The following is a 27,852-nucleotide window of genomic DNA, read 5'->3' on the forward strand; positions in this document are numbered from 1 at the left end:
TGTGTTTATTTATATATAGATGGGCGACAACAGCTCCATCACCGCTTCATAGCAGAGTCCAAAAGTAGAAACAAAAGCTATACAATATTCACACCAACCCTCTTTCCCCTACTCCTCCGCAAACAGAATACCCCTTTCATACAATCCACCCACAATAATCTTCTTTTCCTTCAGGTCCCTTACAGCAGTCGTACTACAGCCAAAAACACTCGCGCCGACAAGCAAATCGCGCCACTCGCCGTCCTTCCACTCAGCAACCCAGCTAGGGCTGACCTTGCCCGCCGTGCACGCCTCGGCGTCCTTCCACTCGCGCTCGCCCCACGCACCCTTGTACGTCTGGACATGGAGGCAGCTTTCACGCGCCGCCTCCACAGCGGCGAGGGCGGGGGCGTGGGCATGGCCAGCGGCAAGGAGCGTGCCGGCGCTGTCGACGGACAGGTTGTCAACGAGGAAGGGGGTCTCGAGCTCGCGGACGAGCTTCAGGTCGACGGAGGTCTTGGCCTCGGCGCCCTCACCCTCGGTCGTGTACGTCATGTTGAAGAGCTGGACGCTGCGGCGCGTGGTGCTAGCGACAGCGAGGGTCGAGTCGCCGAGGCGGACGACGCCGTTGGCGAACGGGACGGACGCCAGCGTCGATACCTTGACGTCGGCCGCGGTGGCCAGGCCCGACTCGTTGCGCGGGTCGGGCGACGCGCTCAGGTCGACGTGCACGACGGTGCCGCCCGGCAGCGCGAGGTAGTTCTCGGCCTTGTTGAGGAGCGGCGCCTTGCTCGCGGTGAAGAAGTGGTCGTTGGTGACGATGAAGTCGGTGGCTGAGAGCGGGAGCACCTGGTTCGGCGCGTGCAGGAGCGGGTGCTTGATGGTGCGGACGTGGAAGGCGGCGGCGCGGCCGAAGCCCGCCCACGGCGTGAAGGAGAAGAGCTCGATCGTAGGGCCCGTGGAGGCGTGGTTCACGATTGCCAGCGTCGACGTCGCCGCGTCGTAGTTTATGCCGAGCGGGTGGAAGTCGATAGACGTGTCGATGCCTTCAAGCGCAATGGGCTTGGGATCGGCGTCGGGGTCCGAGTAGTACCATTGGAAGATGGCGCCGGAGATGTTGGGGTTAATGAAGGTGCCCTGTCAGTGTCAGTATACAGACAGCCTGTGTGTATGGGAGGGGGTGCGTGTGCTACCATGACGGTGTTCCAGCCATCGCGGCCAACGTCGCAGCTCAGGAGGGCAACGCCCTCTTCCTCAATCATGACGACATCCTCGCAGTTGGTGAGCAGCTCCGGGTAGCGGACCTCGTGGCTCTTGAAGGTCGTCGTGTTCCGCAGGACATCGGGTGCCTGGGTGGAGAAGGTTTGCAGGGTGCGATAGCGCAGGGCCAGTTCGGGCCAGATGTAGGCGACGATGGCCAGCAGCTGTAGGTAGGTTCAGTCAATCAGCCATTGCCCACGACCTGTTGGAAGAAAAGCGTACGCACCACTGCTACAGAAATCTTTCCCTGCATCTTGATCGACTTGAAGAGAAACACTCGAGCGGACAGTCCTCTCTATTTAACTGATGGCAGGCCTCCGCGCCGAGTGTCTTGAATTGGAGCTCTGGGCTCCCCGCGGCCGCGGCGCTCCCCCCCGTCAGTTCATCCCCCGCTCCACCGGTCCCTGCACATCGCGTATGCAGCACGTAGTTTTACCGACTACTTCTATCGGCAAGGATAGTCCACGGCATCATCGTCCTTTATGTAGCACATGGTACGCTTCACATTCTCTTACATTGCCGTTTCCATCCTCAGTCCACCCCAAACTAGAGCGCAACCGCGTGCTGAAACCGCCCGAAAGTTTACCTCGCCCTTAATCAGCTCGTCCCCACCGCTAACGGCTACGTCCGTAATCCGCCAACTTGCCACATTTCAGCCTTAGCCGCCCCGCCCAACCCTGATATCCACGTCTTCTAGAACACCCCTACAAGTAGTCGCTAGCCCTAGCTCTCCCCTTTGCGCCATCGCCGCCTTTCCTCGCCGGGCTCCGGCTCGCGCTCGATCCTCTCCTCCTCCTCGGCGGAGGAGACGCCTCTGGCGAACTCGTGTTCCGCCGTCTTCTCGCCCCGCCGCCGCCGCCTCTCGGTGCGCTCCTTCCCACGCCTTCCACCAGATGCGCCCTGGCTGGGTGGATGGCGGGGCTCACGCGCCGCGGTGGCGGGCTCGCACGTCGCGGCGGAGGCGTCGGGCTGCGGCTCGGCGATCGTGAACGAGACACGGTACTGTACCTGCGGCCCTTCGCCTTGGGTGCCGGGCTGCGACTCCGGCTAGCCGATGAGTAGCTGTAGCTCCGTCTGCTTCCGTTTTGGCGTGCGCGGTACGGGCTGCGCGACCTCGAAGCAGAAGGGCTGCGTCTGCGCCGAGGCGTGGGCGATCTCGACACCGAAGCCTTGCTACGCGCCTTCCTGGGAGGCGACCGCGACACGGAGCTGGTGCGCCTGCGGCGTGGAGACGGAGACCGCGAATCGCTGTAGCTCCTGGCCCGACGGCGGGCCGGTGTTGCCGAGCGAGACCGGCTGCGGCTGTCGGAGTAGCTGCGGTTCCGGCGCGGGGCGGGCGAGTATGATTCCGAGCGGGAACGGCTGCGTCCGCGGGGGCTGCGGGAGCGAGACGCAGAGTAGCTGCGTCGAGACCGCGAGTACGAGCGCGAGCGAGAGCGCGAGCGAGAGCTGTAGCTGGAGTAACTCGAGTAAGACGACGCACTTTCCGAGTCGCTCTCCGGTTCTGGCGGCGGGAGAGCTGCCGGCACGGGTTTCGGCATGTTCTTGAGATACTCGCGCATGTCCTCGGTGATGCTGCCCATGCCAATGGCCGTGAAGAAGTTGATGGCAAAGCGGGTGTTTCGGCTGCTGTCCTTGGGGAAGATGCCTTCGAAGCTGGGCTGCAAAACATCCTCCCTCATACGTTCCGTAAGCTTCTTCATGCTCATGGATTGAGCGAGTTCCTCGAATAGGATCTTGATGAAGATACGGCTCGACGACGTGGTTTCGTCCTCGTTTAGATGGATTACAGACAAAACGTGCCAGCCGATGGCGTCGCTGGCCAGCAGGTGCCCGAAGAACGACGCGATGATGCGGAGGCGGTTCGTTTCGTACCGGTGGATAGTGTCGAAATACTTGGCAAAAGCTTCCTCGTAAAGCTCTCTCCATAGCCGGTTGAGCTTGCAGAAGCGCTCACCGATCAAGCCGTAAAACTTATCGTAGGTTCGCTCCTGCGACGCGCATTCGACGATCATGGAAACGAGTTCCAGCTCTTGACCAGGAGGCAGATTTACGCGCATCAACTTGTGACAACACTCTTCGAAACCACCGCTGGACTTGATGGTGAGGTAAATCGTCCGACGGAGGTTGACCAAGTCAGTGTTGGTTTGGTCCTTGATTTCCAGCTCCCGCTCCTTGACCTCCTCCTCGTCCGATTCGCTTTCGTCGGATTCATACTCTTCCTCGCTCCCTTCAGCCTCTCCGAGAATTTCGGCCTTGAGTTGTTTGTACGCGTCCTCGTGTTCCTGCCACTCGGCATCTGTCGTCGTTAGTAAAGTCAAAAATGCTAAAGGCGAGCAACTCACCATATTTAAAGATGTTGAGGCCGTCTTGAACCTCCAGCTCATCATCAAGCCCGGGCCGATGAGTGATTTGATCCTCCTCCTCGACCAGATCCAGCTCGTCCCGAATCGCCGGGTTATCCTTGTACCTGTCCTTCCTAACCTGGAACAAAACTTCGATCATATATTGCGTCCGCTTGTCAATAGCTGATTCGTGCAGGATGTTGCGGAACTGGTCGAACACGGCTAGGGCAATGGGACCAGACATTTCTTCCAGGTGTTGTCCGACCTCGCGCGTCAGCCCGACAGCAATCTCCACGCTGTCATCCGTGGGCTTGTGAAGGAGGAGAAGGAGGATTTGTGCAGCCACTACGAACGTTAGCAAAAGTCATTCACTAGTAAGGACGGCACGTACACATCTCGTGCACCACCTGCTGGTTGACAAGGTGTGCAATGAAAGTCGTGCTGCTCAAACAGACAGCCTTATCATTCCGCTTAAAGGCCTTGCGGAACTGCACAATCAACCTCGTCACCAGCAGCTCTCCCACCTGTGGCAGCTTGGTATTAACAATCGCCGCCATGGCCGCATAAATCGGCGTGAATGGCAGCGACGCCGCCTGCGCCTTCATGATGCTCCGGCAAAACAGACCCCTCCCGCGAACCAGATTCTCGTTGAAAAGCTCCGGCACGATGAACTTGATGTTGCTGGTATTGACCTTGTTGATCAAACCGTTGATACTCTTCTTGAGCGCCTCCCACGCCATGCGCTGGTACTCCTTGCTACTCTTGTCCGTGATCTGAGCCTGCAGCGCGCGCAGCTTGGCCGGAGGAATATACGTTCCTCCCGAGCGCATGTTCAGCAGCTTTTCGTACTCGGCCTTGGCCGCGGCCTGCTTCTGTTCGTCGGTGAGCGGGGCGTCGCGCCCGCGCAGCTCGAGATCGCGCTTGCTGTGGTCGGCATCGCGAGCAGGAGGTCCCCTGCGGTCGGGCGAAACGGTGCGAGAGCGGCCGCGCGGCGGGGAGCGATAGCGCCTTGGGGAGGGCGAGCGGGAGTCTGGCGAACGCTTGCGCTTCTGGGCGCTCACGGGCTCCGGCGACGGGATGCGCACCGCAGAGGCCATTTCCGTATCGCCGTCCATGTTGGCGATGGTGTGACGAGTGCGAGGGGGGCGGGGACGAGGGCGCGCGTGGCAGAGGGCGATGATGTCGAGCTTGGTGGAGGTGACGGAGCAACAAATTGAGGTGACGGCTGATAGTCGGAGAATCCGCCCGCGTCCAGCTCTCCATCAGCCGTGTCCTCAACTCCGGCCCAGACACCCCTGCACTATCGACTGTAAAGACGTCCAATTGCCGCTTGCCCACTTCCGCTCCTTTGGTCTCCTTCACAATGGTGAGCTTACATGCCGCTCGCATCGTGGCATGACTAACGCGTGCGCCCGTAGCTCGACCGTCTCGTTGGCCTCGCCATGCTCATCGTAGCAACCGCCGTCTTCACTTACTACACCATATGGACTCTGTTGATGGTATGCGCCCGGCCGTTTCTCTCTGCTGCTCGCGCTGACAGATTAGCCCTTCGTCGATGAGGACCACCCTCTCCAGTCGCTCTTTCCCCCTCGCGTCTGGGCCATCCGCCTCCCCGTCATCCTCATTCTCCTCGCCAGCACCGTCGTAGGCAGCTTCCTAGCGATGGTCATGATACGCAGCAACCGCAAGAAGGCGCTCAAGGCACAGAAGAAGAGTTCGTAGGCGGGTGGCGAAGGGCACGCTGAAACGCTGCTGAGATGCTGGCCGAAATGCTTAAGCAGACCCTCCTGAGCACAGTACAGACGTTGCTATGTAGCTTCACATAACGAGTTTGAGAATTGAGGTTTCATTAATCAACTCTCAGTGGTAGTCCCTACGGAAAACAGCATGGCCGCCCTAGTATGCACTGCTTGAAGCTTGCAGCAAAATTCCTCCCCAACTCGCATCATTCCGAAACCCCGCATCAAAATCCTCCGTCCATGCTGACTTTTCTTTCGTGAAATCGCTTGCTTGTTGCTTCGCACGTTGCTTGGCGTTTTTTTCGTTCCGTCCCACGTTCATTCTTACCTACATGACGGTGCAATTATCCTCACTGACGATAACTTGAGCTGGTCCAAGACCACCCCCTTCTCCTTCATCGTCGTCATCGCCGCCGGGAGCCATATAGAATCTCTGCATAAGCTCGGCCAGCATGCCGCGCTGTAAACATTCTGTTAGCCAGAGTTGAACTTCCAAAGCGGGCAAATGCAACAGTAATTCCAGCGCAAGGGTAAAAAAAAAAAAACGTCAAGCAACGTCCGGCCTCTGACTAATTTCGTGCCCTGACACTCCCAGCAGTTTGTGTTCAAGGTACAACGTCATGAGGCGGGCATTCATGTACTCCATTCTGTAAAAGGTGCTGAAGCGGCGTGCGTAATGATTCGCTGGGCCTCTCCCGTACAGGCGAGTAAAGGCATCGAATGGATGCAGCGGAATAATCGAGTGAAGCGTGTACATCGCAAATGAATCTCTACTCACCGTGATGAAGGTGTCGCGGCTTCCGCCAGCACGGGCGACGTCGTTTTCGCTGGTGATACGATACTCGTCGTGCATTCTGCGTCTACTGGTCAATCCTCCTGGAGCAGCACGCTCATCTTCGTCTTCTTCTCCTTCAGGGACGGTGGTCGTGTCGACCGGGTCATCATCTTCGGCGGCCTGGCCGCGCTGCCGACGGCGCATCCGACCGAGAGATATGGAGCTGAAAGTAGAGCTGTCTGACTGAGTGACGCCAATGCCAAGACGGGCGTTGCGACGGGCGAGGGCGTCGGGACTGAAAATCTTGACGGTGTGATCGATACCGGAGACGGCAATTACAGGCTCGTATGGGTGACCTACTAAGGTTAACTTTTGCGCAGTATGAAAAGGAATTCGAGGACATGCCTTGTGCAACGTTGACCACCTCGCCATCGCCCTCGAGTATGTTGACTATTTGTGAAGTCTTCTTGTCCCAGATGAAAAGATGTCCGGAATCGCTACCACTGACGATATACTCATCGTTCAACCCAAAGAATCCAACATCTTTTACGGTCTTCACGTTGCAGTGACCGCGATACTGGCGCGTGTGTGACGAGCATGGAATGTCAGCTTCAACCTTCTCCTTGAGACGAGTGCGTTCAAACGCAGAGCGGAAGAGGAATCTGTGGTTGGGGTCGTCATCATCTTCATCATCCTCATCTTCATCATCCTCATCTTCATCATCATCATCATCATCATCATCATCGTCGTCGTCGTCGTCGTCGTCTTCATCTTCACCGTCTTCCTCGTCTCCGCGGTTTTCTTGACTCTCTTCAACCACCTCGTGGAGGTCATCAAGATTGATCACTTCCTCATCATCAGCCTCAGCGTTCTCGTGAGGACGACGCACCAAGCTGGCGCTTTCCACAGGCTCATCATCCTCATCAGTGTCGATACTTTGCAACCTGTTTCGAATCGCCGCCTCGTCCTGTCTCACACTGGCATCACCTCTGCCCAAACCACCAAAGGCTTGGTCCACCAGCCTGAAATCAATGCCCTGACCTGCGTTCATCAGCAAGCCACGTCCGACTTTGAAGCCCCAAAATCTCAGCGCAGCCTTCCGGTCTTGCGCTCCTACAGCTTCAGGCGCAGAACTTCCGGCTTCCGACGTGGAAACAACGGCGCTGGAAAGGTCAGCAAATGGGATCTTCAAGGCCTGCGCAAAGGCGATGACGGCAGCCTTCTCGGATGAGGAGACAACCCGGTTCTCATCGGTTTCAAACGCAGAGGTTTCCAAGTTGACAACAGGCGTGGTATCGTCCGCAATCTTGAGGAGATACGGAATTAAGTTTTCATCGATGGCGTCGATGCCAGCATTGCTAGGGACAGGAAAGCGGTTCGAGGTGATAGAGACGTCACTGGGGCGGGTAAAGCCCTCGAGCAGAGCACCAATACCGCTATCGAGCCAAAGAAGGATCGCCTTGAGGAAGTCGTAGCCAAACTGTTCGTGACGATCAATAACTGGTAGTTCCCGAGGAGAAGGAACAATCTTTTCAAAGTACGACAGGGAACTCTGATCAATAGCGCGCAGTCTCCCGCCAAGTACACGGGCGAGGGTGCCTGCAGCCTGCACAAACCGACGAGCTGAACCTCTCTTTTCCCTGAGATTATTCTGGAAAGCAACATCGACCTCAAGAGGGTTTACCGGGTAGCGCCACGTACGGTGAATCTCGTCCATAGAAGGTAGGATCGATGCCGCGTAACCAAGAACAGATGTGAAGGGGACAGCATATCCAGTCGGATCAGAATCGCTAACATTCCTGCGCGCGCCAAGAGTGAAAAGGTTCTTGCGCAAGCTAACAACAGCCTTTGCGATGCGGAAGCTTTGCCTTTGTGCCTCGGGAAGAACCGCCTCTCGAGCTTCAGATATGGGGCTGCGTGGCCTGGGAGGCTCGATCGGGATCTCTTCGCTCTGGCCGTTTTCGTAGTGTACCATGAGAGACATTTCCTCTTCCCGGTTTGCACCATCTCCAGTGCGAGGGCGCGACCCAGCCCGTTCCGTGCTCTCCTGTGAAGCACCTGTTCTAGCACGCTTTCTCTTGCGATTCTTGGACTCTTTAACCTTGCTTTTCGTGACCTCCGCCGCATCGGGGCTGCTGTTAAGGTCAAAGCAGTAGATCCATTCACCAGACCAACTCACGACCATCTCGTTCGGGTTCGCATCGCTGATTTTGCAAGCGGTGATATGGCCATTGTCTGTACGCTTCATGCGCTGTTGTCCATTCGGTGCAAACTTCTTAACGCACTGAGTAGCTTGCCTCATCAGTTCATCGTCGTGATCCGTCCTGCCTGGGGAGAGCGGAGCGCCCCTCTCGCGAAGCAAGTCGCGCCCAGTCATCCTTCGGTCATGGAGGAAACAGTGCAGATGAGCTCCACCGAGGGCAATGTAGTGCGGCTGGCTAGGAGAGCAAGAGATGGTGTTGAGGTCAAGATGGTAGCGCTTGTATGAAATCAGTGCTGGCGGGACGTCGTCGTTAATTCTTGAATTGGGTTGCGGGTAGGCCGAACTAGGCATGCGAACGTCCCATTGCCTGACCTCGCCATCCTCGGAGCATGTCAGGAACAGCCAGGGTGATGATTCCGTGACAATCCTCTTGACTCTATCACCGTGAGACCTGAAGATCCTACAGTTTGTGTTGCCGTCGCCTAAGAAGCGCACGCCGTCCGGAATGCCACGAGAACGACTGGCTGCGGCACTCGAAGCCTGTGCCGACGATATTGTAGAATGTCCAGCATATTCAATATCAAAGACCCTGACTTCCGAGTCTCCAGCAGCCGTAACTACAGTCCGGTCATTCGAATGTGGCATGAATTTGACAGAGAATATGTTTGCGCGGTGGCCGGTGGCAATTGTAGTCGTGAAGTCGAATTGATTGGCTGAGTGCTGAGGAAGGTATCTGTGGATGTTGACGTGCTGATCGTCTGAGCCCGAGGCAAGGAGCTGACCGGATTTTGACCAACTACTAAATTAGCTTTTACAGTATGAGATTGGAGAGGGAAATCTACCTCAGAGCATTGACGCAACCTGTGTGTCCTCCCAACTCATTGACAATATCAAGATCCTTGACAAACTGTCTGTCGCCGTAAAGAGCCTTGACGCTAGAGAATCTGGGGTCGCCTCCCAGCTCACGGCTGAGCAGACGATCGTAGAGCGAGTGCTTCATGGCGAAGCGTGGAAGGATGTAGCAACTTTGTATTTGCGAAAGTGGGTGCGTGATGCGTGGTAAGAATCAATCAGTGCAGCTTCGCGTAAGCTTCCGTGAACTAAATCCGGGAGGGTTGGAGTGCTGCAAGGCGGACTGAGGGTGAAGCAAGCTTGCATTGCGGGCCTCGGAGCTTTTTGTCTCGCGCGCCGGACAAGGCTGCTCGGGGAAGAGGGAAGCAGAGCTGGAGAGGTCGAGGTGAAGTCGGTAGCTACCTAGCTTAAGGCGTCGGCGGTGTGCTCCAATGACGCGGTTATGCGATAAGATAAGGACCGGCTCGCGGCCCGCTCGGGTCCGCCAGGCACGGCGCGGAGCATCAATTGCCAAGGACTCTGCCACATAAAGCACAAGATAGATTGTCAATCCTGCTAGCGAGTGAACTCCTATACTATGGTCTACTGTTGCTAGCTCATCTTCATCTGATCATATCTCATCGTCTCGTCTCATGCATCTAATCAACAAAAATCTTCTTCTCCAGCTCTCCAAAGTGCTCAAAGAAGCTTGAGAACAAGTTGATGGCATGTTCGACATCGTGCGCGCCTCCGGTCTCACGAATACTGTGCATACTCAGCTGGGGATTGCCCAGATCAAGCGTCCTGGCGCCCATCTTCGCCGCCAGCATTGGTCCAATGGTGCTGCCGCAGCTGGAGTCGTTGCGCACCACGAACAGCTGAAGCGGGACGCCCTCGGCACTGGTGGCATTGACGTTGGTGCTGGCCTTGCGTGCGCGCCGTGCAACTTCTTCAAGCAAAACGATGCCAGGACTGTTGGTTGCGTAGCGGGCGTTGGCGTTGATCTTGATGACAGTACCCTTGTTCATCTCCGGGCGGTGGCTACCCTCATACTTGGCAGGGTAGTTGGGGTGGACGGAGTGCGCCATATCGGCGGAGATGAGGAACGACGTCGAGAGGGTCTGCTCAAACGCCGTTGCGCTCTCGAGGTCGTGCATCTTATCGTAAGACTTGTCCGAGTCCGATTCGGAGCTCGGGACGACCGAAAGACGTCTGATCACGGCGGGGAGAAGGTTGCTGTCAGCACCCTGAGCAGTCTGCGAACCAATTTCCTCATGATCGAAAAGAGCAATGAGGCGGATGGTAGGATCGTTGTCCAAAGCGGAGGCATCGGAGAGAGAGTCGATAATAGCCTCGACGCTGCAGAAAGACATCATAAGGTTGTCGAGACGAGCAGAGAAGATGAGCTCGTTGTTCAAGCCGCCAATGACAGATTTCTGGGTGTCGTAAAGCACTATCTCAAAATCCATAATGTCAGAGGCCTTGACACCAGCCTCCTCCGCAATGATCTCGACAACGTATGGGTGGTGCCTCTCCGTGACAGTCTGGAGAGGGTTGAATGTGTCATTCTCCTTCTCCTCGGCCTTCTCCTCGGTCTTGCCCTGCCTGTTGAGCTCCGCAGCCACAAGACCGGCAATCGGGAACAGCTGAGTCTCCTTGTTGAACTCAAAGTTTTGTTGGCGATCAAGGTGGATAGCCAGGGTGGGCACGCGCAGGATGGGCCTGTCCACCTTGACTAGCTTCTGTTGGAACCCACCATCGCTCGTCTTGACCATGACCCTTCCGGCAACGCTGAGATCGCGGTCGAACCAAGTGTGCCAAAGACCGCCGCCGTACGTCTCAACGCCGACCTGAAGGAATCCATCGCTCTGCCTCTTGGACACGGGCTTGATACGAAGGCAGGGCGAGTCGGTATGTGCGCCGATCATGCCGATGGGGTTACCGGCCTTCCATTTCTTACCGATGGCGAAGGCGACGATGGACGAGGAGTTCCTGGTGAGGTAGTACTTGCCGCCCGGCTTGAGGGTCGACGACCACGGGTCCCGTTCCTATTTGGTCAGCCACATGGAGTAATGCTGCAGGGGAATGACGGGCGAACTTTGATCTGAGTGAAGCCAGCCTTCTCCAGACGCTGTTTGGCCGAGTCGGTGGCGTGGAAGGCTGGGGGGTTAGCTGCATTCCGGATGCGGAGACGATGCAGCTACTCACGAGTGGGCGAGGCGTTGACAAAGTCCAGAAAGTCATTTGCGTGCTGCAGGGTTGGGGGAGCCATGTTGGACGAAGAGTTTCTGAAACACAGCGTGAAAGGCAGTCGGGGTGCAGGAGTTCGGCGGGCAACGAGCATACTAAATGACGGCAGAGGGCGTTGTCGCGATGCGCTGGCGGCGGGCCAATGAGACGAGGGCCCCCCGCGACGCGATCATAACAACAGCGTGAGAGGAGCGCGCCCGACGGACACGAGGGGCTGCACGCTTACCTCGTTGTCGCCCTCGCCCTCGCCATCGCCCTACGCCTAACCGTCGCCTTGGTCCCTTTGGACGCGTGCACACGCCCGCCCTTACCGATAATCGGTCTGCAGCGTTGCGTCCGATAGTTGCCGTGGTGAAGGCCAAAGCTTACCTTGCTTCTTTAGTGAAGATCACGGCTGGCTGCCCCGTCCCGCAGGGCAACCCGGACCACCAGCTCTCCAAGACCACCACAACCGCGACCTCCACTTCCACGAGCCTCCGCCGCCGCGCCTCTGCCAGGCGCATCGCCTGTCGTTGCTGTCAAACGCGCCCGCCTCCCGCCCGCCTGCAGACCCCTCCCGTTTCACCCCGCGCCCGCTCGCTCCAAGGGGTGGCTGGTCGGCGCATTCGCTCTTCACCACCGCCACGACGGCCAACTCACGCCTCCATCATCTGGCGCAATCGCACGCTCAATCGCAACGCCCGACGCTATCCACCCTGGCGCAATCCCGCAATGCGCGGTTCAGAGACCAATCTGGGTCTCGCCATAGCCGGCGCAGACCCAAGAAATAACAACCTCCAAACGCCCGCCCTCATTTCCCCTCCGGAATCAAAGACCCCGCCGACTGCGACAAAGCGCAACCTCAGATCCAACAAAGACAATGCCAAGCAATCCGAGGCCATCGACCCAACCGCTTTGTCCAAGGCTTTGGAGAAGTTTGAGCACACCGGAAGGCAACGTGAGCCCACGCCGGGTTTGAGTCCGAGCAGGAAGAGACAGCGGGTGTATGGCGACAGGTCCGTGGCAGCCCCTCCGAGGTGGCGATTGACGTAGGCTCAAAGGCTCACCTGTATGCCAGATTCATTCCCAACCGGTCTGGAGTAGACTTGACTGCCAGCTTTAGTCTTCTCCACGATGATGGATCGCCAGCAACACCATCCAAAACCAAAAGAACTCCCCACAACGAGCTCCATTTCCAGAAAAGTATGCCCGCATGAACTCCAATTAATTCAACTACTAATTCGTTCAGCCGAGGAGGCCAATCGTACATATTCTTCTCTTCTCCGATCGGAAATGTTTGATGACACTGTTCCTCAAGCCCTCTCTCCAACAAGGTCAAAAACACCGCCTGGTCGCACGTCGATGCCTATGCCAGCACTCACGCCATCCACGCCTCACAAGAACCTCTTCACATATATGTCTCCGCGTCATACGAGTGTTTCCGGACAACCGACCCCGCACAGAACGCCTTCATCCCGCCATGGTCCCAATCTCAACGCGCGCTCGGAAATCTACAGTCTCTCCCCGGTCAAGTACAGCAGTCAGACCATGTTGCTGAGTCCACGGAAAACTCCGAGAGCCGTCCCGAAAGTCCCGTACAAGGTCTTGGATGCACCTGAGCTCGCAGACGATTTCTATCTCAACCTGGTGGATTGGGGAAGCCAAAACATCCTGGGCGTCGGTTTGGGTCAGTGCGTCTACATGTGGAACTCGACTTCCGGCCGCGTGACGAAGCTTTGTGAGCTCCCAGACGACACGGTGACGAGCGTCAACTGGATACAACGAGGCTCCCACGTTGCCATCGGAACAAACAAAGGATTCGTCCAAATTTGGGATGCTCAGACGCAGCGCCGCCTTCGCACCATGACGGGACACACTGCGCGAGTGGGTGCGTTGGCTTGGAACGAACACATCTTGACCTCGGGCTCTCGCGATCGCCTAATTTACCATCGCGACGTCCGTCAGCCCGATCAGTGGTTGCGGAAGCTCGTAGGGCACAAGCAAGAGGTTTGCGGTTTAAAGTGGAACTCTGACGACGGCCAGCTGGCATCTGGTGGAAATGACAACAAGCTCATGGTCTGGGAAAAGCTCAATGCCGAGCCGACATTCAAATGGGCCGAACATAGTGCCGCTGTCAAAGCGATCGCTTGGAGCCCGCATCAACGCGGTCTGCTGGCATCTGGAGGCGGAACGGCCGATCGCACCATCAAGTTTTGGAACACACTCATCTCACCGCACGGCCCTTCATCGGCTGCAGCTGCAGCTGCTTATGCTGAGTCGTCATCTTCAACCCCCGCCAACCTTCTCAGCAGTCTCGATACCGGATCGCAAGTTTGCAACCTCGCCTGGAGTCGTAACAGCAATGAACTGGTTTCCACGCACGGCTACTCACAAAATCAGATCATTGTGTGGAAGTATCCATCCATGCAACAGGTTGTCAGTCTGACTGGCCACACCTATCGTGTCTTGTATCTCGCCATGAGTCCTGACGGTCAGGTCATTGTCACGGGTGCCGGAGACGAAACCCTGAGGTTCTGGAACGCCTTCAAGAAGAAGGAGCGTGCCGGCGGTCTTGGGACCGTTGAGGATTGGGGTGTCATTCGCTGAGTGATCCAGCCTCTCGCTATTCAACCTTATCCGATGTCGGAATCACGCCGCATGCACAGCACTAATTTGCACATTGCATGCAAACATCAACCACAGCATTGCCTGAGCTACGCTGGTATTGGAAGTCCAGGAAAACGAGCTCACAAACGGCCGCAGCGGCGAACAAACACGGCGAAGGCTTCGTCTGCCCTTCGCGGGCCATTGCCGAACTGAACGTTTTGCTATCGCATGACCGACGTTGTCACATTGCCTTGCATCTTGCATCGTTAGACTTGGGGATGGACATACATCCGTCACGTTGCAGTTGCACTTAGTGGCGATGTGCTATACATGTACGGGGCGCGCGAGGGATGCATAATCTAGCTCGACAGATGGATGCATCAGAAGTAAGAAGATACAGGAAAAGTGAAAGAAAAAGCGGCTATGACGATGTTTTTGCAGTTTCTTCTGACATTTGCTTTGAGCGAGGCGAGGAGTTACGGGTTTCTCTTCTTTGCGTGATACCTGGCTGGAAATGGGACTGGGAAGGATGGGTAGAAGGGAATGGGATCTTGCTATTGTGATTGCAGATAGATTCGCGGCGCATTGCAGCCGACAGTCTGAATAAAAAGTATTTATGTGAGGGTGTGTTCAAACTGATGTTGATGTCTTAGTCTTGACCGAATGGGGACACCAACGCTGGGCCCGCCGACCTTACCTACACCCCACCACCGCAGTTGCCATCCAACTTACTTGTCCAGGTCGCCCGCTCGCTCTCGCGACGACCCCAGGCTCTTAATAGGTTAAGAGCGCCAGAAGCCCACCATAGCGCAAAGAACCTCCCACCCTGCTGCCGGCTCGACTTCCCGCTCTTCAACCGCACCTCCTTTCCCGCTTGCTATTGCCGAATAACTCACAAATACAAAGTGCCATCCACTTCCAACCTAAGGTTCACCAAAAGCCTACAACTAACTTCTCTTAAACTTACTTACGCCGGGACGCTCTCATCAGAGGGCGCAGACAAACGTCACTTTTCCTGTACCCGGAGAAGCGTTGACATAGCTATGAGTGCCGTTGGCAACGGCATGCCAAAAGCCGTTGCACTGCGGTCAGAGGGAGGGATGTTGCTGTCCATATCCCCACGATGAGCGGTACTGCGTAGAAGCGAAGGTATGTCAAGTCGCTTTGGATTTCGATGTTGATAATGATGCTGCAGTCATGCCTACATGCTCCTGTAAGTAGATAAGAACACTCCCTATGGATCACTTCTTGCGTAGACCCAAAGCTTGTGTTCGTAGCTAATTATGTACCTCACGAGGGTATGTAGGTTGTAACAATGTTTCCCCCTCCGACTGTACGGAGTAGTACCTGTTCGCCAAGCAAGCTCTCCTATTGTTCCTATTGTTTTGCGCTCTCAATAGAAGTTGGTCATGACGTGGACTCGCTTTCTTTCTCATCACCGACACGTTACTAGTGCTCATGCGTGGCGGTTTGCTTACGATTTGCCAGCAACTAAGTCATCGGTCAGTTTGTTTTCTGACATTGCATGGGAAAGCCTTGGCTTTTTACGATAGGTTGCTCCCGCAGCAGATGGGGTCACATTGCCATATCTACCTTGCCATGTATGGTGTGTTTCCTGCTTGACATAGGCACATCTCTTGCCAATGTCTCCACGTGCGGTATTGATCGGGATCAGCGGTACTGATGTCTAGATCCTTCGCTGGCCTAGACGATGCTGTCAGAAGAACTCAAGGTAGCTTCTTCCCTTTTCTTCTATATAAACCCCATGGGTTCCGCCTTCTCTCTTCCTTTTCTTCTTCAGAACTCTACACTTCCATCGTCAACTCCAGCATACTCAACAACTTATACTATATCCACTCTACCAGGAAGTAAATCGACTACAACATTATGTGCAGCCCGCCATTAATCACGTGGACCTCTCAAAACGGCGGCGCCTGGCTCCGACATCACCAACTCCCAAGCAATTATCACCCACGCAGAAGGGCCGGCCATCCGCACGCCCAAGATGCAGGCTACGAGCAGCCTTTAGCGCCTCGACCGGTATACCAACCTGGCGCAGCCCCAGGAGGGCCACAACATGGATTACACCAGCCGCATGGCAACGGGTACCCTAATGGCAGGGCCGCGTACCCGCCAAATATGCCGCACAACCCTATGCCTGGCTATAACGGTGCAGGACCTGCACAGGCTGCCCGCGGTGCTGCGCAGTTTCCTATGGCGGGCCTGGGAGCAGATCCGATGGCGGGCCCGGGAGCAAATTATATGCCAGGCGCGGGAGCGGGTCATATGCCAGGCCCAGGAGCTGGTTATATGCCGGGCCAAGGAGGACATCCTATGGCAGGACCGGGAGCCAATCCCATGATGGGCGCGGGAGCGAATCCTATGATGGGCCCAGGAGCGCATTACATGGGAGGCCAGGGCCCAGGCCTAGACCCAGACCTTGTCCCATTCCCACAAATGGGAGGGTATGACGATATTGACGATGATGACCTGGACTTTGATCCTCGGAACATGGTGATTCCGGAATGGATAGCCGGGGGAGTTCTTTTACAAGCCGGTAATGGAGGTTACGACTTTATTCCTCCGGGCAGGCGTGTTGAAGGGGCTCCGGAAGGGGTGCCTGGGGGAGTTTGGGTGCAAGCTCCTGACGGAGGTTTCGACTTTGTTCCGGCTCTGCCTTTTGGCAGGAGCTTTGGCAGAGGTATGCATGGATAAGGAAGAGAATTGGGCGCCACTTTGCCCACGGGATGATGCTTGCGTTTATAATGGCGCGGCGGAGTTGGATTTACCCACGGTTGCTCACCCACTGGTACTGAATCATGTAAGCCTGCGCGTTGCGCTGCTGAGGGCGTTATATTGCCTGCTGGCCGGCACTTCGACATTGGATATTTATGGTCTTTCATTTTCGTACGCTCGATCACTGATCAGAGCACTTCAGCAGGCTGGAGGGGCTGCTACTTGCGACATTTTGGATGACAACCTCTCACGAATTGGAAACACTAACGACTATTGGAGCTAATCACATGAAATTATTGGAACCGAAAGGCTTCGAAATTGGATATATGGAGATTTGGATACGGGTTTGTAACATAAACGGTAAAGGACTTATGTGTATTTAATATCAACAACGATATATTGGACTGATCAGTCATTGGCTATTTATTTCTCTGGCTCTCTATGATCTAAAAGGTACTACGACTTCTGAGTATACTAATCTTATCGTGTATATGTCTGCGGCTTTGCCTTTGCGCTTATAAGTGTGGCCACAGCAAGCAAGCACGTCTCCTAAGGTATATATAAGTGATTCAAATGCTCCGTCTTCTTGCAAAACCGACAACTTCCTCCTATTACATCCACTCTCCATGCCGAAGGGGTAACCGTCTATTACGCGATTGCTATTACAAAGTATGAGTAGCGAGAGAATACTGTAGGCGACTTGCCTTGATACTCACACCAGCGGCATTCCTCATCAAACAAGGATAAAGATGCTACTCACCTTGCGGACAAATACGTTATCCGCAGGCTTCTGAAGCAATGATAAGTTTATTCAGTACTTTACAGATATGATCGGCGAACTCACAATGATAGAAGGCTACCTAAGCTTGTAACAGTGCGATGCGGAACAATTAAGAGTTAAGCATTGTTGATCGAACTCCGTTCCACGTTTACGTGGAAGGAGTTTTTGCAGAAGCTGTTGTGACAGATATGGCTAAGTTCAAGGTTTTCTGAACTTGAGGCCTGGCTAAGAGAAGGATGATGCCAGGTTATCTTTATATAGGAGGAGAGTCCCTTCGTAGTGCGCTGGCGATCTATCACGGTCTTTCCTAGCTACTCCAATAAGACTAATTGCTGAACAGTGTTAAGTGATTGAATGGCAGAGAGTAGATAAAAGGCAATACCGACGGCCTAGCACTGAGATATATTGCTGATGAAGGAGCCAGAGAAGCCGTTGCGGACACCAAAATCGAGTAATCGAGCTTATTCGAGCTTGAAAGACCGTATGTACTATGGCAAGCGTTTACTTTTGTGTATGCGTACTAAAGTAAGTTAGAAATTGCCCGCTGTATGTCTCTAGCATCTGAAGATATTTACGAAAACTATTTACCGACAAGGCTTCAGTTTCAGAAGACGCTATTCCTAACCACCTGCCCTGAACCCATTCACCCAATTCAACTCCCGACTTCCAGCCCCCAGCTCCCGACTCCCAACTCCCAAAGCGCATCCCACGGAAACACCTCCCAGAGCAATCCAACCAACCCAACCAATCCCACCCAATAAGCAGACACTAAAATCACAAACCAAAAAAGGGTATCTCAAACAAAACCGCCCAAGCCACTACCATCAGCAACAGCAGTAACAACAACTATTAACCCAGCAAAATGAACAGCAAACGGAACTCAACTGACAAGAAAGAGGCAGAATAATAGAAAGACGGAACAAAGTAAAGGGTAAAGAAAAGCGTTTCATTCATTCATTCGATTGTTTGTTTTCGTTTTCGGCTTGTTGGCTTGCTCGCTGCGCTGGTTGCGTTGTGCTGCGCTACAACGCATCATGATAAATGAGAGATAGGAGCAGAGAGGAGGAGCAGGGGTAGAAGCGATGAGGTGAGGAGGTGAGACTAGTTGAATGAGAGGGTTGAGGGGGGGGATGGAGAGGGGAGAGAGAGATGAGAGAAGGAGAAGGTCAAAGCAACAAACAAACCATGCTCGCACTAAGTGCACATCCTCACCTCATCTCACATCCTCTCTCCTCTCCTCTCCTCTCTCCTCTTCCTCTACTACCCCCTCCCCCCCTCCACCACCACCAGGCATTGCCACACCAACCCTGACCTGCGCCTGCCTCTCACTCGCACCAACACTCCCACCACCCAAAAGCACATCCCCACCTCTTCCAGCAACCCCCCCTCTCCAACCCACCCTTGCCTCCCCCGCCCTGAATCCCTCCACATCCGGCCCATCAAAGCAAACCCCCCACTTCTGCTGCGTCTCAGCGTCTGCCCTCAGCGTCGCTGCCGCCGCCACCGCAACCCCAGATGGGACCGTCGGCCGCCGCCGCGCCGGCTCATCAGGGCTAGCCGCAGCGGCCTCCTCCGCTTCCTGCAGACTCATCTCCACGCCGCCGAGCCCGCCGCCAGCGCCCGTCCCGCACGCTCCAGCACCCCATGCGCTTCCCGCTCCTCCGCTTTTGACCTTCTGGAGCTGCCACCGCTTCTCTGGCACCTCGCGCACTCCCTCTCGCCAGCGGTGCCAGCGCGCCCCTGCCCCGCGCCATATAATGACTGCGGCGTCGCAGCACTGGCTCCAGCTGGTACACGTGTAAATGGCAGCGTTCCAGGCGCCCTGCAGTGGGAGGACTGCCGAGGCCGCGGCGCGAAGGGAGTGGTTGGGCTCGTCGGGATGTACGAGCTGCCATACACGGTTGACTGTCGAGGGGACCTGGGTTGAGTGTTAGCAACCCAATCTCTAATTTTGCTCTGCAGTAAGAAAACGGGAGAAGTGTTGAGGAATGTATGCTACACACCCATACGATAAACATCGAGACAAAAAATATAAACGCAACCTTCGCATAGCTCCACGCCGCATCGCTGGCACACGGCAGCGTTCTGCCACCAGTGAACCCTCCTTCACTACCCCACGTACGCGTACGCCCGAACTGCGGCGGGCCCTCGAGGTCACCCAACAGTTCTGCGGAAAGGAGAGGCGGGAGCGGCGGAGGCTCTCCGGTGCACTCTGCCGCGGGAAGGGGTCTGAGCTGCGTGCTAGAATGTGACGTCGGTATTGCGGTAATGCTCATGCTGGATAGGCTGTTATTACGAGGCGGCTGAAGGCAGGGTGCCGGTGCTGCGGGGTGTAGGCTTCGGCCGCTGCTGAAGGAAGAGGATCGGCGGGATGATGCCGAGGCAGTCGATGCCGATTGCGCCGCAGACACGACGTCGCGCTTCATATCCGCGAGAGCGTAGGCCGCGGGGTCCATACCATGAGGGTGACGGGTGGTGGTGTTCTCGGCACAGGCCCTGGCGGCCTCAGAAGCGGTGGTGGAGATGTTGAACGGATCTGCATTCTTGCGAGCTATGTCACGCAGGGTGCGGCGCTGTTCAAAGATTACCCTGCCAGTGATGAGATAGATGAAGACTGTTGTGAAAATGATGCACCTTATAGGTGTTAGCGCGAGATCCATTTAAATGAATACGTATGTTTGGAGAGGATATACCAGACCGGCCCGTAGAAGAAGGCCATGCGCATCCAGCCCCATCTCTTAGCGACCCAGCACCAGAGCTGCGAGAGTAGGCATTAGCGTCAGCTTTCGCCAGGGACATGTGGGCGCGTACTATTGCGGGACCATATATATCTATACTAGAGGTCTCATCAATAATCAGGTAGACGAGGCTAGGGACGAAGGGGATTCCGTAGCAAATGGCGATGTACCGGTATTCCAGCTTCCGTAGATCGTTGGCGTTGTAGTTGCTATAAGTGTTTAGTAGTGCCAGCAGTTGCAATGATGACAAACTGACTGGAAAAATGTCAAGTAGACATTGATTGCCATGCACATGGTCCACAGCGCGTCTGCCGGCATAAACCTGGGCCGGTGTCAGTAGTTACTGAAGCTCCGGGTGACATATAAACACGCACATCTGGATGAAGAACCCCTGGAATCTGCATAGGGCTATGCTGCCCCCGAGTTCGGGGAAGGAGGTGACGGAGAGGACGGTGGCGATATTGGAGCAGACATTGCCAATGCACGCATAGGCGACCAAGCGGTTGATGGGTTTGCGGAAAGCGGGAAAGGCGGCAAAGGTCAGGAGGATCCAGAAAGTGCCGACTAAAGAGATGGCCGACGTGGTGCGCTCCAACGTCTCTATGTTCCTGTCTTCGCGTGTCAGCTCCACCATCTTGCTACTGAGCCCTTTCGGGCTCCTTGCCAAGCGAGGTGTTTCCGGAACTGTTGGGAAGCTGAACAGACGAGCAGCGCGCTTTAATCGGCAAGAGAGATGAGGTAGGAGCTGGCGGATAGAGCGTAGCACACAGCTAGAGGAAGACAAGAAGCAGCCCAGCTGAGTGTCGATGCGTATGTGTATCGGCGCATGATGAGGATGATGGCTCTCAAAGTTTGTCGATAGCCAATGAAGCGGGGTGGTACCTCCGAAAGAATGGCTTACGAATTAGGGTCCCATCATATGCGCGCCCACTCACAAGCTGACTTTGGTAGACGTCAAGCCACCTGCGCGTACAGCGCCACGACGGCGCGCCCCCCGCGTCACGCCGCTTCGCCATGAGCCGAGAGATGCCCTAACAGCGACATCGCTGAGCACTCCAGCTCCCCGTCTTGAGATCTCATTCTCATCGAGCTCGAATCCATCTCTTTCTTTTTACTAATCAACTGTCAAACACCGACCACCGACTCGGGTCCATCCATCCATCCCCATCCGTGCGCGCATCCTCCGCCATCCGGGACCCCGCGGCTCGAGTCACGGCCTCGCATCGTGTCGCGTCGAGACGACGCGGTTGATCGCTGCGCCGGTGCGAGCGTCGGGCCGTCTGGAAGCGTCGGCTCGGGGTTAATGGACTTCCGCAAAGCTGGCACGTGGCTGGATGCTCATGATCCTGGACAGCATGTGAATGCAAAAAAGTTGATGAATTGAGGTTGGTGAGAATGTGTTGAGAGCTTTCGCAAGGAAGGGTTTGTGTTTGTGTGCGTCCACGTTCGCGAGGAAGACAGTCGCAAACCGAGACAACGTCGTATCTGCCTGCCTCGAGCCTCAACCATGACATTTGCCCGTGCAACTACCGGCACTTAAAAACAAGTGCCGAACCACTCAAATCATTTACACAAGCCCCACTTAGACGGATTCTAGTATACCTGTGCAGGAGTCAGTTTGCATTCGATCACTGCTTTAATCGGTCTATATCCGAGTTCAAGTTCCGAAGAGGAGCTGCCAGCCGATGTTGCAATCGCACTAGGAGTTGCAAATAGCTCAAAGATGCGGTGGTGCGGGAGGCCGTCGGGCACTAGAGGACCGGCGGGTGGCGTGTGCGATTTAGACATGGGACCGAGGGGATGGAGATGTCACTGGGGAGACGGACGGTGGAAAAGAGAGGAGAAGATTTTTACTTAACCTATGATGCTCAATAGGCTCCCTTGAGCGATTGTTACGTCTTGTGACTCAATTAATTGGGCTGTGAAGAAAAGAGAAATTCAATTTGTATGTAAGCAAGTACTTTAATGTGCCCGGGCCGTTCATCCGAAAGTGAGTTTTCAATCTGTCGAAATGCCCAGGATGCCCAAAATGCCCCAGCCCTCACTGTAAGGGCCTGATCTCCGTTCCGTGTACTCAATTTTCCCGTCAAGTCCTCAAGTGCCAACTAGCACAAGGCCACTATCCTCTCCAGTAAAGTTTCCGTTTGGATCCCAATAGCCGAGACACACTTGCTCTGCAGCAGGTCTAGTCGAAAATTCCCCTTACTTCCTTCCAGTTCTTGTGCCATTTCGCACGCTCCTGTTGGTAGGACTTCGTCGCCATCCAGCTGAAATACCAAGTAGGTTCTCCGTGTGAGAGACCTCTGGGGCGGCACTCCAAATCCCACTGTTCATTCTTGTCGTGAAGAAAGTACTTGTAAAGGTCATGATTGTTGTCTTGCGCCGTAAGTTCCATGCAATGAAGGCATAGGCCATCGAAGTAGTCGAGTGTCTTCTGGTGTGATCTTTTCATGTTGCTCTGATTACATGACGCTCGGCATGTCATGCAAGCAGACGTGTCGGGAGTGTATTTAATCTTCTCAAGTCGGTTCAGTACGGTCGCTATACTGGTCGACCGAAAGACTTCTTAAGGGGCCAAACGTTGTGTACGGTCAACGCCTTTTGGCAATCGAAGAGGGTCTTTTCCTTGCACTTGCATGAAGCTTCCTTGAGCAGGGTTCCCATAGGTCTCCAAAGGTCATCAAACAGTACATGTCGAAGACGTCCCTTGGCAGCGTTGACCTGTTCTAATTCAGGTCAGTAAACCAAGAAAAAACGACAAGTTCTGCCAAAGAGACTCACGAATGACGCGTCCGGGGACATGGATGTGACGCTGGCGAGTCGGGTTTTTGTCATGGATGTGACTTGAGACGCTGTAGGCCAGAAACTTGGTTGTAGCACCAAATCCTTCCATGTTCTCGAAGACCCAGAACGGGTACAGGAGCAATGCTGCATGATCCTTGTCGTTGATCTTCTCTGGGCCCTTTTCGTTTCTGGCATACCATTCGGCGAACCAGTCTTTCAGGTCGGACATTACAAACTGACTCAGTTGATACTTGTCCTGTAAGGCCGCAAGGTGCCATATAGTGTCTCTAGGAACGTGATAAACTCTCTCCGGAAATATGGCCTCCTGCAACTTGAGCATCCAGATGTGCCAGGCTTCAGTGGTGATGAAAGTATCCTCATGGGCCTCGAATATGTTGAGCTTAGCTTCGAGATATTTTTTCGACGCGAAGAAGCGCGCGAATGAGTGTGAGTGCGTTATCAACACCATCTTCTTGACTTTGAAGTCCGTAACTTTGATTACCGGAGGTTCTTCGCCTTCAGAATCGTCAAACTCGCTGTCGTACTCATGGACCCTAATCGTGTAATCCGCATCCTGAGCAATCACGATCTCAGACGGCAACGGCTGCCCCGCCGGCGCAGCGAGCAGCGCACTCGCCATGACAGCACCAGGACCGGCTTCTGAGTCCTGGAAGGGCGATCGCAATCGCAGGCGCGAAAGTGAAGTCGCCAACAGCGCAGACTCCAGAAAGCCGCGCCGAGCAAGAGCGTCGTGAGCGAAGTGAAGTGCGTATCCCGCAGCACCACTCGGAGGGTATTCGTGGTGAGCGAGGCCGTGAGGTCGAAGCAGGGTGTAGGGTGGCGCGCAAAGCGCCCCGGCAGCGTGTGGGCGCGGCGCCGGCGACAGTGCTTGAAGCGTGGAGCGGGCAGGCAAGAAGTAGGCCGCGAAGGCAAGAAGATGAGACAAGAGGCGGGCTACCAAAGGCGAGGGCGGCGTTGAAGCAGCCCTGGGCCGAGGGGATGGTGGGTGGTGTGGAGAGAGGAAGAAGAAAGGCAGGGCGAGGACGAGGAAGGCTTTATAGGACTGGCTGGTCTTGACGGGCAGGCGCGACGCGCAGGCAGGAAGGCGCAAACGGCCGGGCGTGGTGAAAGTGAAAGTGCCTTTTCTTTCAGGAAGCTGCGCGGCCGCTGCACAAGCAGACCTGTTGGCAGTACTCACCAAGCGAAGCCTTCACGTCTCTCTCAGACAGATAGACACGCACGTCCAGTCCCGCCGGCTAGCAGATAAACGCATGCTTGATTAGACGCAAGAGCAGCAATGGCAATCGTGTATCTAGTGACCCAAGCCCACAACACCACACCGCACACCCTTTTCAGAAGAAGCCCATCACCAAACAAAACTCCACAACGCCAGCACCCTCCCATGCATGTGCAAACTAGACCGCCCACACCCCCACCCCTCCTAACAAGCCACCCTCCACTATTCCTCCCCTACCCCTCAACCATCTCTCTCTTCAACGCCTTCCCTCCATCCTCACCCAAATGGCCCAGCAAGAAACTGCGCTTAAAATACTCATTCGGATGCAGAATCGTATCCAGCTCCGCAGCACCCCACAGCGCCTCATCCTTGACCCTCTTCAACTGAACGCGATGGCCGTGTTCAAAGACGCGATTACACGCAATATGGTACCTTTGCCTCTTGACATCCTCCCTGACGTCCTTCAGCAGCTCGCGATCGCCGACCCCCACGCTCTGCAGCATGCCGATGAGGTTGTCCGGCGCGAAAGTGCGGTACGGACACCCGTGCGTCTGGCCTGGGCCCGGCAGCGGCTCCGTCGTCAGTTTCTGGCACGAGTAAGGCGTGTAGCCGCGGCCGCGGCGGTTGGCGTCGCCGCCGACGTCGCCGTATGCATGCCGCACGTTGTAGCGGTATTCTTTGTTGAATTTTTCGTCGGTGATGAGCTTGAAGCTGCGGCGCCAGAAGATGAGGCATTCTTCGAGCGAGAGGCCGATGCCTTTCAGGAAGAGCGTGTATTGCAGGCGCCCGAAGTGCTTGAGGTGCGAATTCGCGCGGAGTGTGCGGTGTAGGTGCTGCATGCACAGCGGGAAGTGCTGGCTTAGTGTATCGATGCTGTTGGCCGTCGGGTTCTGCAGGCCTGTGATGCTGCTGTCGGCAGCGTAGGTGGCGTCGGGGGCGTTGAAGTTTTGAGAGAGGTGTGTGAGGATCGGGGAAAGGCGGTCGTCTTCGTCCAGGCGTGGAAGGGCGCGAGAAGTCAGCTAGAAAATGTTAGCAATCTCATCTATAACTTTTCCTCTTTGGTAGCAGCCACTTACCTCCAGCGCATCGTCCATCCGCCTCGTGAATTCCACAATGACCAGACTCATCTGCTCTCGTATCGGCACATACGCCTTTCCTCGTCTGAGCAGCACCCTCCGCTGCTCCACCAGCTCAGGCACCTTCTCCCAGTCAACCTTGAACCAACCCTCGTCCTCTCCCGTCCTCCTCCTGTCTCCACCGCTCGCAGCAGACAATGCGTCGCCAAGCTCTCTCTTCTCTTCCTCACCGACCTTCTCCCACTCACCCCCCATATCAAGAGTATTGACGAAATCGCGCCTCTCGCGCGCATCGTCCTCCTTCCAGCGCAGGCGGAAGAGCATCGTCTCGAGCCGCGCAAAACGGCGGCGCAGGTCTTCGGTGGCGCTGAACGCGAGGCGCAGGATGAAATGGCTGTAGTGGTCCTTCTTACGCTCCTGGTCCAACTGCGAGGACCGGCTCGAGTTGCTGTGCAGCGGGAGGTGTTTCTCGAGGATCGGCGTCATGTACGAAGACGTTTCTTCGGGGCTGCGGTTGCGAAAACTGCAGGCTTCGAGTTCGGCGAGAACTGTAGTTCGAGCAATCAGTACGATGAACGTAGTTCGAGCAATCACCACGATGAACATGGCAGATATCAAAAAAACTCACCCTTCAACCTCGCAATCGCCCACTCCTCAAACTCCTCCAACGTGATCTCCGCCGTGGGAGGCAGGGTATAGAAGTTCAAGCGATGCGTATACTCCTGCTCCCTCCATTTCGCCTGGGCAAACTGTCTTTTCTTATGGTCGAGTTCAGCGCGGCGTTTCGGATCGACGCGAGCGAAAGTCGAGCGCTGCATCTTTGCGTGGTTGTGCGTGCGTGTGTGTGCTGAGCGTGCTTGCGTGGGCAATTTTGTTGTTGCAGTTGGGTCTGTCTGGGGTAGGGTAGGGCGATCTTTGGCGGGCGCGCGCGGCGGGTGACGCGACCGACCGCTGCACGCGTTCGCGTTTCGCTGACTAAATCCCGCGTCTTGTTGGAGGCGCGGTCGATAAATAGTGTCCGCTCTACAAAAAATAAATGTAGCTGGAATAACAGTTTTACAGTAAAATCAATCGCGCCTCGCATGGATCGGACCATTAAGTTACTCGGACAGAAATCTATTCTACGCTCTAGACAGATCTACGTCGCACTCTAACCCATGAGGTCACCCAAGCCGTCCGCGTAGTAAGCGGGAACCACGCCCGTGCCATCACCGGCACCCATGAAATCTTCCTTCTTGCACACGCCCGACAGCACCAGGAGAGTGCCACCCAGCTTGCCCTCAATGCCAAACTGAATATCAGTGTTCAGCCTGTCACCAATCATGCAGGTCCTGCTGCGGTCGAAGTGGAACTTGCCCTCGATCGCGTCCATCATGGCCTGGCTCGGCTTGCCAAGCGCCAGCGGCTGCTTCCCAATGGCCGTCACGAGCGGAGCGCCGACACTGCCCGCGCCAGGGAACAGGCTGCGCGCGTTGGGCAGCGTGCTGTCGGTGTTGGTGGCCAGGAACATGGCGCCGCGGCGGAGGTACTGGAACGCGTGCGCGAGCTTCAGGTAGTTGACGTGGAAGTCAAGGCCGGCAAGCACGATGCCGACGTCGGGGTCCAGAGCGGAACCGTCCGCGAGCGCCGTGAAGTCCTCTGGCTCAATGTCGCGGCGGAGGGCCGAGTCGGTGCCGCCGATGAAGGGCACATTCTCCGTGGCGAGTTCTTGCTCGATGCCAGACTCGCCGAGCACAAACACCTTGTTCTTGGGCGCGGGCAGCTTGAGGATGCGCGAGATGTAGACGGCGGCGCTGTAGGAGGAACCGAAGACTTCTTCCTGTGATCTGAGTCAGCACATAGTAACTTCTTCAGCTCGGCCAGGAGATCGTACCACTTTAGCCGGAATGTTCAGCTTGTCAAACTTCTTCTTGTAGTCCTCGCGCGACTTGGTGCTGTTGTTCGTGACAAAGACCAGCTGCTTGCCTGGCGACGGTAAGCATGGGCCTGCGTAGAGATATGGCAGGGACGGACTGACCTTTGCTCCTCAGCAGCTCCAGAGTCTCGGCGACTTTAGGGAACAGGTGATCGCCAGACCATAGCACGCCTATCCTTCATGTACAATCAGCCTCCGTGTCCGAGTAGATGTCTTTTGTGGTTCGCGCAAGGCATCCGCAGCGCGCGCAAATGCTGGGTAGGGCGGAGGTGCAGAGCGGAAAGGCATACCATCGCAATCGAACAGGAAAGTCTAAAGGCCAGTGTCAGTCGCAGCGCGGGAACTCCGAGAGCATTTGGACTCACGTCGAACTTGTCGAGGAACTCGTTGATGCCAGCGTTGTCGCCGGTGAGGTACTTGGGCTGTGCCATCTTTGGAGAATGTGTTGTTGAGGAGTTGCGCGCTCTGCTGATTGTAGAAGCGTGATAGCGGGATGATGGTGGAGTCAGCCCTGTCAGCGGTGAAGAGTCACCCGCCGCCGCACTCCCGCGGCTTCCGATGACGCACCGAACGTGTCTCGGCGTCCAGCGTGAGGCAAAGCATGGTCTCCCGTAAAG

The 27,852-nt window shown here is 55.7% G+C and overlaps 10 protein-coding genes across 10 annotated transcripts; 3 read left to right on the forward strand and 7 right to left on the reverse strand.

Moving 5' to 3' along the window:
- Positions 1-108: 108 nt before the first annotated feature.
- On the reverse strand, positions 109-1,361 carry K452DRAFT_227235 (uncharacterized protein; the record flags this gene model as incomplete). The annotated part of the gene is made up of 2 exons (XM_033536887.1): positions 109-1,116; positions 1,173-1,361. Coding segments are annotated over 2 exons (1,197 nt in total), but the record flags the coding sequence as incomplete, so codon positions are not given.
- Positions 1,362-1,713: 352 nt separating this feature from the next.
- On the reverse strand, positions 1,714-4,785 carry K452DRAFT_249646 (uncharacterized protein). The gene is made up of 3 exons (XM_033538142.1): positions 3,976-4,785; positions 3,585-3,929; positions 1,714-3,538 (listed from the first exon to the last, which is right to left on the reverse strand). Exons 1-3 carry the CDS (start codon positions 4,697-4,699, stop codon positions 1,944-1,946), a joined length of 2,664 nt encoding a protein of 887 aa, XP_033397648.1. The 5' UTR covers positions 4,700-4,785; the 3' UTR covers positions 1,714-1,943.
- Positions 4,786-4,814: 29 nt separating this feature from the next.
- Positions 4,815-5,434, forward strand: K452DRAFT_23572 (uncharacterized protein). The gene is made up of 3 exons (XM_033537457.1): positions 4,815-4,950; positions 5,003-5,083; positions 5,130-5,434. The coding sequence occupies exons 1-3, from the start codon at positions 4,948-4,950 to the stop codon at positions 5,304-5,306; spliced, it is 261 nt and encodes an 86-aa protein (XP_033397649.1). The 5' UTR covers positions 4,815-4,947; the 3' UTR covers positions 5,307-5,434.
- Positions 5,435-5,855: 421 nt separating this feature from the next.
- On the reverse strand, positions 5,856-9,525 carry K452DRAFT_270594 (uncharacterized protein). The gene is made up of 3 exons (XM_033538997.1): positions 9,144-9,525; positions 6,514-9,097; positions 5,856-6,467 (listed from the first exon to the last, which is right to left on the reverse strand). The coding sequence occupies exons 1-3, from the start codon at positions 9,299-9,301 to the stop codon at positions 5,871-5,873; spliced, it is 3,339 nt and encodes a 1,112-aa protein (XP_033397650.1). The 5' UTR covers positions 9,302-9,525; the 3' UTR covers positions 5,856-5,870.
- Positions 9,526-9,672: 147 nt separating this feature from the next.
- K452DRAFT_318288 (uncharacterized protein) lies at positions 9,673-11,682 on the reverse strand. The gene is made up of 3 exons (XM_033544144.1): positions 11,341-11,682; positions 11,231-11,292; positions 9,673-11,180 (listed from the first exon to the last, which is right to left on the reverse strand). The coding sequence occupies exons 1-3, from the start codon at positions 11,474-11,476 to the stop codon at positions 9,792-9,794; spliced, it is 1,587 nt and encodes a 528-aa protein (XP_033397651.1). The 5' UTR covers positions 11,477-11,682; the 3' UTR covers positions 9,673-9,791.
- A 411-nt stretch (positions 11,683-12,093) lies between these two features.
- K452DRAFT_308360 (uncharacterized protein) lies at positions 12,094-13,968 on the forward strand (the record flags this gene model as incomplete). The annotated part of the gene is made up of 3 exons (XM_033543147.1): positions 12,094-12,377; positions 12,440-12,564; positions 12,611-13,968. 3 exons carry the CDS (start codon positions 12,094-12,096, stop codon positions 13,966-13,968), a joined length of 1,767 nt encoding a protein of 588 aa, XP_033397652.1.
- Positions 13,969-15,675: 1,707 nt separating this feature from the next.
- Positions 15,676-16,683, forward strand: K452DRAFT_332659 (uncharacterized protein; the record flags this gene model as incomplete). Its single annotated transcript, XM_033545157.1, has 1 exon — positions 15,676-16,683. The coding sequence occupies exon 1, from the start codon at positions 15,856-15,858 to the stop codon at positions 16,681-16,683; it is 828 nt and encodes a 275-aa protein (XP_033397653.1). The 5' UTR covers positions 15,676-15,855.
- Positions 16,684-18,472: 1,789 nt separating this feature from the next.
- On the reverse strand, positions 18,473-21,116 carry K452DRAFT_23640 (uncharacterized protein). The gene is made up of 6 exons (XM_033537502.1): positions 20,598-21,116; positions 20,480-20,545; positions 20,297-20,432; positions 20,179-20,243; positions 19,489-20,119; positions 18,473-19,403 (listed from the first exon to the last, which is right to left on the reverse strand). Exons 1-6 carry the CDS (start codon positions 20,855-20,857, stop codon positions 18,699-18,701), a joined length of 1,863 nt encoding a protein of 620 aa, XP_033397654.1. The 5' UTR covers positions 20,858-21,116; the 3' UTR covers positions 18,473-18,698.
- A 3,196-nt stretch (positions 21,117-24,312) lies between these two features.
- K452DRAFT_270601 (uncharacterized protein) lies at positions 24,313-26,212 on the reverse strand. The gene is made up of 3 exons (XM_033538999.1): positions 25,949-26,212; positions 25,321-25,868; positions 24,313-25,263 (listed from the first exon to the last, which is right to left on the reverse strand). Exons 1-3 carry the CDS (start codon positions 26,136-26,138, stop codon positions 24,478-24,480), a joined length of 1,524 nt encoding a protein of 507 aa, XP_033397655.1. The 5' UTR covers positions 26,139-26,212; the 3' UTR covers positions 24,313-24,477.
- A 185-nt stretch (positions 26,213-26,397) lies between these two features.
- K452DRAFT_287134 (uncharacterized protein) lies at positions 26,398-27,847 on the reverse strand. The gene is made up of 5 exons (XM_033540421.1): positions 27,601-27,847; positions 27,526-27,547; positions 27,338-27,406; positions 27,194-27,285; positions 26,398-27,139 (listed from the first exon to the last, which is right to left on the reverse strand). The coding sequence occupies exons 1-5, from the start codon at positions 27,664-27,666 to the stop codon at positions 26,471-26,473; spliced, it is 918 nt and encodes a 305-aa protein (XP_033397656.1). The 5' UTR covers positions 27,667-27,847; the 3' UTR covers positions 26,398-26,470.
- Positions 27,848-27,852: the final 5 nt, after the last annotated feature.

The sequence above is a fragment of the Aplosporella prunicola genome (assembly GCF_010093885.1).
Source record: "Aplosporella prunicola CBS 121167 unplaced genomic scaffold K452scaffold_12, whole genome shotgun sequence".
NCBI classification, from domain to species: Eukaryota; Fungi; Ascomycota; class Dothideomycetes; order Botryosphaeriales; family Aplosporellaceae; genus Aplosporella; species Aplosporella prunicola.

Coding starts and splice junctions, on each gene's coding strand:
- K452DRAFT_249646 (XM_033538142.1), bottom strand. CDS start 4,699: ATGGACGGCGATACGGAAATGGCCTCTGCGGTGCGCATCCCGTCGCCG. Junction 3,930..3,975: donor GCAGGTGGTGCACGAGATGT/GTACGTGCCGTC, acceptor TAACGTTCGTAG/TGGCTGCACAAATCCTCCTT. Junction 3,539..3,584: donor CCTCAACATCTTTAAATATG/GTGAGTTGCTCG, acceptor TAACGACGACAG/ATGCCGAGTGGCAGGAACAC.
- K452DRAFT_23572 (XM_033537457.1), top strand. Junction 5,084..5,129: donor CCATATGGACTCTGTTGATG/GTATGCGCCCGG, acceptor CTGACAGATTAG/CCCTTCGTCGATGAGGACCA.
- K452DRAFT_270594 (XM_033538997.1), bottom strand. CDS start 9,301: ATGAAGCACTCGCTCTACGATCGTCTGCTCAGCCGTGAGCTGGGAGGC. Junction 9,098..9,143: donor GGTTGCGTCAATGCTCTGAG/GTAGATTTCCCT, acceptor CTAATTTAGTAG/TTGGTCAAAATCCGGTCAGC. Junction 6,468..6,513: donor GCGATGGCGAGGTGGTCAAC/GTTGCACAAGGC, acceptor ACTGCGCAAAAG/TTAACCTTAGTAGGTCACCC.
- K452DRAFT_318288 (XM_033544144.1), bottom strand. CDS start 11,476: ATGCTCGTTGCCCGCCGAACTCCTGCACCCCGACTGCCTTTCACGCTG. Junction 11,293..11,340: donor TGTCAACGCCTCGCCCACTC/GTGAGTAGCTGC, acceptor CTAACCCCCCAG/CCTTCCACGCCACCGACTCG. Junction 11,181..11,230: donor CTGGCTTCACTCAGATCAAA/GTTCGCCCGTCA, acceptor CTGACCAAATAG/GAACGGGACCCGTGGTCGTC.
- K452DRAFT_23640 (XM_033537502.1), bottom strand. CDS start 20,857: ATGGTGGAGCTGACACGCGAAGACAGGAACATAGAGACGTTGGAGCGC. Junction 20,244..20,296: donor ATATATATGGTCCCGCAATA/GTACGCGCCCAC, acceptor CTACTCTCGCAG/CTCTGGTGCTGGGTCGCTAA. Junction 19,404..19,488: donor TCTCGATGTTTATCGTATGG/GTGTGTAGCATA, acceptor CACTCAACCCAG/GTCCCCTCGACAGTCAACCG.
- K452DRAFT_270601 (XM_033538999.1), bottom strand. CDS start 26,138: ATGCAGCGCTCGACTTTCGCTCGCGTCGATCCGAAACGCCGCGCTGAA. Junction 25,869..25,948: donor GGCGATTGCGAGGTTGAAGG/GTGAGTTTTTTT, acceptor CTCGAACTACAG/TTCTCGCCGAACTCGAAGCC. Junction 25,264..25,320: donor GGATGGACGATGCGCTGGAG/GTAAGTGGCTGC, acceptor AACATTTTCTAG/CTGACTTCTCGCGCCCTTCC.
- K452DRAFT_287134 (XM_033540421.1), bottom strand. CDS start 27,666: ATGGCACAGCCCAAGTACCTCACCGGCGACAACGCTGGCATCAACGAG. Junction 27,407..27,525: donor TTTCCTGTTCGATTGCGATG/GTATGCCTTTCC, acceptor CATGAAGGATAG/GCGTGCTATGGTCTGGCGAT. Junction 27,140..27,193: donor TGAACATTCCGGCTAAAGTG/GTACGATCTCCT, acceptor CTCAGATCACAG/GAAGAAGTCTTCGGTTCCTC.